The sequence below is a fragment of the Nerophis ophidion genome, linkage group LG13 (assembly GCF_033978795.1).
Source record: "Nerophis ophidion isolate RoL-2023_Sa linkage group LG13, RoL_Noph_v1.0, whole genome shotgun sequence".
NCBI lineage: Eukaryota > Metazoa > Chordata > Actinopteri > Syngnathiformes > Syngnathidae > Nerophis > Nerophis ophidion.
The window spans coordinates 48,184,111-48,191,376 of record NC_084623.1 but is presented as its reverse complement, the minus strand read 5'-3'; the positions used below and the strand labels follow the sequence as shown (position 1 = coordinate 48,191,376).

At 39.9% G+C, this 7,266-nt stretch overlaps 1 protein-coding gene across 2 annotated transcripts in view; it reads left to right on the top strand.

The window, feature by feature from the left end:
- The window catches only part of mmp28 (matrix metallopeptidase 28), a 48,172-nt gene that overhangs the window by 11,436 nt on the left and 29,470 nt on the right, over window positions 1-7,266 (top strand). For both annotated transcript variants that reach the window (XM_061919138.1, XM_061919137.1), the window contains exons 2-3: window positions 48-124; window positions 6,325-6,524. In XM_061919138.1, coding sequence (XP_061775122.1) covers window positions 48-124; window positions 6,325-6,524 — 277 coding nt within the window. The remainder of the gene's footprint in view (window positions 1-47; window positions 125-6,324; window positions 6,525-7,266) is intronic.

Below are 7,266 nucleotides of genomic sequence, written 5' to 3'. Positions count from 1 at the left end.
GAAGTGTTGTTGTTTGGTCATAATGACTGACGACTGTGATGTTTCAGGTGTTTCTGGAAAAATATGGCTACCTTCATGACAACAACCACTTCCACAATGCAGCTGAGATGCAGTCAGCCATCCGGTAAGTAAGTCATCTAAGTGCTAATCATGGAAGTCTTTTGATGGTACCTTAAATAGAGATCAGAGTTGGTACCAATTCTCAGTACTGTATTTTCTATGCTAGAGAGTATTTGATCCAAACCCATAGAAAAAGTAAATATTTTTACATATATTAGCAATACTGGACTATAAGCCGCATATATATTGTAGTAGAAAGTATTTTGTAATAGTTTATTTACATACTTGTATTGCTTCCAAATGGCGTCTGTAAAACAGTAATAAAACGGGTAATCAAACAAAACCGAAGTGATCGTCATGGACCCACTAGCTGTGGAAGCTGGCTCTCCAATCAGCTTAACGGACTCAATATCTCCACGGTGAAGTTTTGGTGAATTTACAAAACTGAAGCAAGGCGAAAATAATGTCATTGTAACTTAATAATACTAACACATACACTTGTAAACATGTTAGCATATTCGTGAATGCTAACACCGCAAGCTGGATTACATTACAATAGCACATACAAATATGCATGAAAACACTCCCACAGACATCACACATGGGATAGTTTTGTAAGTATGAATTGTTATAGTTATATTGTAAAACTTACAAACGTTGCTTGAAGCACTCCATTGCATTGGAACAGAAACAGAAAAGTACATTTTCAACCCGCAGCACATGCAGTGACCAATCTCGTTTAAAAGATGGCACCCGAGCAAAAACAATAACACCTTTTCAGTGTCTCCTGGTGTTTTATGGAAACTATTTGTTGAATACAAAACATTGTGGCCATTAGCAAAGAAAAATCTATAAATTAGCCGCAGTTTTACAAGCCGCAGGGTTCAAAGCGTAGGAAAAAAGTAGTGACTAATAGTCTGGAAAATTCGGTAGTCAAATAGGTCGTATAAGTTATCAAAACATGAATATTTAATGCCAGTAAACATCTGGACAAGGCTTTAAGTTGTTTTTGTTAACATTACTTTTCAGGACACGTCGGGCCAGTCGCGAGATTATAAATTATGCAGAGCTAATTTTGTGCTTAATTTAGCAGCAAACAACATCAGGGTAGACCTCAAACACCTTTTTATTACATGTCTAACAGGAGCATCAGCGATTTCATTTTTAAAATATGGGAACTCTACTGAAAATTGGTCAAAATATGTGATTTCTGCACATCACAATAAATTGCAATCCAATCAATTTTATAGCAATTATTGTATTTAATACATTGTAAGTAGAGCTGTCCAATAATGGCTTTTTTGTCGATATCCAATATTCCGATATTGTGCAACTCTTAATTACCGATTTCGATGTCAACCGATACTGATATATACAGTCGTGGAATTAACACATTATTAAGCCTAATTTTGTTGTAAAGCCCGCTGCTTGCATTAAACAATGTAACAAGGTTTTCTAAAATAAATCAACTCTAGTTATGGAAAAAAAATGCCAACATGAAACTGCCATATTTATTATTGAAGTCACAAAGTGCATTTTTTTTTTAACATGCCTCAAAAAACAGCAGCTTGGAATTTGGGACATGACAGCATGAGGAGGTTGAGGGGGGAGGGGTAGGGGGTAGTGGGGGGTGTATATTGATGCGTCCCGAAAAATTTGTGCTGCAAGGGGGTCTGGGTATTTGTTCTGCGGTATTTATGTTGTGTTACGGTGCGGATGTTCTCCCAAAATGTGTTTGTCATTCTTGTTTGGTGTGGGTTCACAGTGTGGCGCATATTTGTAACAGTGTTAAAGTTGTTTATACGGCCACCCTCATTGTGACCTGTATGGCTGTTGACCAAGTATGCCTTGCATTCACTTCTGTGTGTGAAAAGCCGTGGATATTATGTGATAGGGCCGGCACGCAAAGACCGCGCCTTTTAATGTTTATTGGCATTCTGTACTTCTCCCTACGTCCATAATACAGCGGCGTTTTATAAAGACATAATTTTTATTTTTTGAAACCGATACCATTAATTTCCGATAATACCGGCAGTCCAATATTATCGGACATCCTTAATTGTAAGATATCCTCATGAGGAAGCCTGAAATATCAGTTAGTTGGTACTAGGTTGAAGTTTATTTCAAACATGCATACAGTTTACATCACATATTTGAGATGTTTATATTTCTCTTCACAACATGTCCGCAAAGGAGTAAGAAGAAGCAAAGCTTATTTTACCCTACCCCTCTTCCACTTCATAGCAATCACCAACACCTATGTTCACGTCCTTTTCTCAATTAGTAGCACAGTTTACATCATTGATTTCTGAAATGTATGATTGATTGTGTCAATTTCCACAAAGTGTGGATTTTTGACACATCTCTTCTGTCATCTTCATGTCCTTCCATCTTTTGTCACGTTGATTGAATCCCAAAACATAAAACTTTGGCTGCTCCCACGCTGCGATTGTTGCGGACGGAGGCTCGGCGTACGATCGCTGGAGTAGCAAAAATGCACAAAACAGGAGGAAGACTCCAGGCAAGAAGGTCAAAAGCCCGAATACCAGGCCAGAAAAATGAACTTCTGACAAGTTCTTTTAAGCAAAGGAGAAATTAGGCCTGAGGATTCGGTGGGCTGACCGTCTGAGCACTGCAGCGCAGCTTTGGCAAAAAGAAGCACTGGTTAGTAGTGTTAACTTTACCTTAAATTCTGGACTATAATCTGTGTTTTTTTTCCTACGCTTTAAATCCTGCAGCTATTGAAACGGTGCAGCTAATTTATGAAGTTTTCTTCACTACAATGTCTTGTGTTCGGAAGTTTTCATTAAACCCAAGCAGACACTAAACTGGTGTGTTATTATTTGTGCTAAGGCGACATCTTGTGAATGAGTTCGCCCACTGCAGGTGTTGCAGGTTGAAAACGTACTTCCAGTTTTAATTCCTTGAAACCGTCTATAGCATTTCTGTTCGAAAAGATTCTTCGTTCGTCACTCCAACTACTGTTTATACGTTTTGCAATATAACTAAAACAATTCATACTTACTAAATCGTCCCATTTGTGATATGCATATTTGTATGCGCTATCATGATGTATTTAAGCTAGTGTTGCACGAATATGCTAACACATTTACAAGTGTCTGTGTGATTATTAATATCTTTACAATGACATTCTTTTCGTTTTGTTTCAGTTTTGTAAATTCACCAAAACGCCACCGTGGACTCTTTCAGTCTGTTTAGCTAGATTGAAGAGCTGATGACCAAGTAAATAAAGAAAATATTATTTATATATATATATATATATATATATATATATATATATATATATATATAAATACTTCTGTGTGAATAACTAATTTCACAACAAATATATCTGCGGTTTATAGTCTGGTGCGGATAATATATGAAAAAAAAAAGTTTTTCTTAAAAAATTTAGTGGGTGTGGCTTGTATACCAGACTCTATATTTAGGAAAAATATGTTACTCTCTACTTATCATTCCTTGTTATGATACTAAATACTGGTATCATATGTGTATATATTGTATCTGCTGATGTATTTATGTTGTAGTAAAAAATCGGCCCTAGCCTATAAAAGGCCGATATTGATACACGTCAAAATGCCTAATAACGCCGCCGATAATCAGACCAGCCGAAAATTGGTCGATCCCTAAACTTAAGTGAGTGAAAAGGTGAGGTGTGGGATGAGCCCTCAAGAGGGTTGCGTGTAGACCACACCCTCACCTCCACCCAACAAACGTCTCCTGAACCCTCCCTGAACCACTGAGGAATTCCAGAAAGCTTGCCCTCTGGCCTGCACACTGACAGAACTGTCATGGAAACATATTGGAAATGCCCTCAACAGACTTGGACTGAGTGTCGGGTATGGAAACTATGCAGTTGACACTTGATGAAGGGTACGTTCAGGTGCGCAACGCCATTTCAGCGTGGACAAGCAGTCGCAGGAGCTAGTTCACCTTGCAATTTTTTAAGTTGAATTTTCAGATATCCTGATTAGAGGCAGGGTATTAAGCTGAGATGAGTTATTGATTGAGGACAGCACGGGGTGAGAGGGGTTAGTGCGTCTGCCTCACAATACGAAGATCCTGCGCTCGGGATCCTTCTGTGTGGAGTTTGCATGTCCTCCCCGTGACTCCGGCTTCCTCCCACCCCCAAAGACATGCATCTGATGTGCACTAAATTGGCCCTAGTGTGTGATTGTGAGTGTGAATGTTGTATGTCTATCTGTGTTGGCCCTGCGAGGAGGTGGCGACTTGTCCAGGGTGTACACAGCCTTATGCCCGATTGCAGCTGAGATAGGCTCCAGGTATAAGCCGTAGAAAATGGATGGAGTTATTGATTGCATAAGGGAGCTTTTTCTCTTAGCGCACTGCACTTAGCTATACGTGCCAACCCTCCCGATTTTTTGGGGAGACTCCCGAATTTCAGTGCCCCTCCCGAAAATCTCCCGCGGGGCAACCATTCTTCCGAATTTCTTCCGATTTCCACCCTGACAAACAATATTAAGGGCGTGCCTTAAAGGCACTGCCTTTAGCGTCCTCTACAACCTGTCGTCACGTCCGCTTTTCCTCCATATACACAGCGTGTCGGCCAAGTCACATACAGTAATACATGCGGCTTTTACAGACACATGTAAGTGAATGCAAGGCATACTTGGTCAACAGCCATACAGGTCACACTGAGGGTGGCCGTATAAACATCTTTAACACTGTTACAAATATGCGCCACACTGTGAACCCACACCAAACAAGAATGGCAAAAACATTTCGGGAGAACATTCACACCATAACACAACATAAACACAGCAGAACAAATACTCAGAGCACTAACTCTTCCGGTACGCTACAATATACACCCCCGCTACCACCAAACCCCGCCTCCCCATCTCCCGAATTCAGAGGTCTCAGGGTTGGCAAATATGCTCTCAGCACTGAGTGCACTTTGTCGTATTCAACGTAAAAACCCATAATCGGGCTCAAAGGGGCTATTTGGTTTTGCAATGCATTGTGGTGCCGCGGTAGCCATTTTTGTTGGACTAAGCTTTTGCTTACATGACTGTACTGTACCCGCGGGAATGGGAGAGTTAGCCACAAACTGGATGAAATTGGACCGTACAAAAAAAACAAAACAAGGGGCACTATTCCAAAGGCTCATGCCTCAAAAAAATAAGTACAACTGGTGTAATTGATCCATATGAGCATGTGCAATGGAAAAGAGATTTAAGAAACTGCCACAATAAGTCAGTTCTTATAGCAGTGAAGGATTTTAGAATGCAAAGTCTATTAATGCTCATTGTGCTCTGTTCAAATTGCGCGTAATCTACGGCTTTCACATCTTGTGTGTTTCGAGATGGAGTGAGGTCGCCCAGCCTCATATGATTAGAAGGTTTCCCTGGGGGGAAAAAAACAAGCTCATTATTTCTTTTATATACCTGGAAATGTTTGTGCATACCCATGACTAAAAGTAAACAGACAATTATTTTTTTCTGTTTTTTAGCTTGGTTAACGCAAGCCGCCTAAAACTTGTTTTTGTTTTTTCAAATAATCATTAACTTAGAATTGAATGGCGGCACAGCGGCATTCCACTTTGCATCAGTCCATCTTAGATGAGCTCAAGCCCAGCGAACCTGGCAGCGTTTCTGGTTGTTGTCGATAAATGGCTTCTGCTTTGCATAGTAGAGTTTTAACTTACACTTACCGCAAACTGTAGTTACTGACAGTGTTTTTTTGAAGTGTTCCTGGGTCCATGTGGTGATATCTTTTACGCGTTGATGTCGCTTTATGAGGCAGTACCGCCTGAGGGATTAATGTTGGTTTTCGGCCTTGCAGTGATTTCTCCAGATTCTCTGAATTTTTTGAGAAATGCTGTTTTTAAACTGTTGGACAATTTGTTCGCGCATTTGTTCACAAAGTGGTGACCCTCGCCCCATCCTTGTTTGTGAATGACTGCGCATTTAAAGCCTTTAAACCCAATCATGGCACCCACCTGTTCCCAATTAGCCTGCTCACCCGTGGGATGTTCCAAATAAGTGTTTGATGAACATACATCAACTTTCTCTGTCTTTTTTGCCACTTTTTTGAAACACGTTGCAGGCATCACATTTCAAATGATAACAAAGTTTTCCAGTTTGAACGTTAAGTATCTTATCTTTGCAGTCTATTCAATTGAATATAGGTTGAAAATGATTTGCAAATGTATTCCAAATTGTAAAACGTCACATGTTCCACGGAAATGTGTCAAATTGTAAAACATTTACCTTTTCTTAGGGACTTCCAGTGGTTGTCTCGCCTGCCCATGACGGGTGAACTGGACAGCGCCACCCTGAGGCAGATGGCAGAGCCTCGCTGTGGCGTGTCTGACCAGGTCAGCCAGCAGATCTGGGCCAAGAGGGTAAACATCAAGCGGACTGCAAGGAGTGCTACCCTGGGGCCGCAGTGGCGCCGCAGGAAACGCTTTGCAGTAAAAGGTAGCGTGTTTATTTATTTCCAAGTGTGTGTCCTATTTATGCATGTGTGTGTGTGTGTGTATATATCCTGCATCGCATCTAAGGTCCACCTTTGTAATACTTAATCTCTTGCATGACTCTTTGAGGTCTGCAGTGTCTTTGCACAGCTAATTATCAATATGTAACATGAATAGGTTGACAAAAACCCACAATTAACGACAACATGCACAAAAATAGCAACAAAAAAATCTTTTAAGTTTTCAACCTCTGTTTGATTGTTCTCTTAAACGCTGTGTGGGAATTATGGACTTTGTGATCATATCCTAATTGTCTTCTTCAAACACAGCAGTTAAAAATGTGGCCGAGTGCAGTTTAAAGCGGCCAAATGTCTTGTAGACTCTGAAATAATTGAGCCTAAAGCACTCCAAGGAGAGTTTAGAGTACTTTAAAGAACATTATAGATGATTGTATTCTCTTTTCTTATATAAGTGCCCATTTTTTCATTACAGGGCAACCTCGAGTTATTGAACAAGGTCCGTGAATAGAAACGTTTGTATAGCGAAGCAAATATCTCCATAAGAAACAATATAAACATAAATGCTGGGTTACACCCTTGATAAAAGTCCATATTGTAGTGAAGGTTTTTACACTTTGAACACAATATAAAGTGATGTTCAATACTGTATATCAAACAAACACAACAAGGGGATGATAAATCAACATTCTCTTTATTAACACAATAAAACAACATCAACAAGCTGCT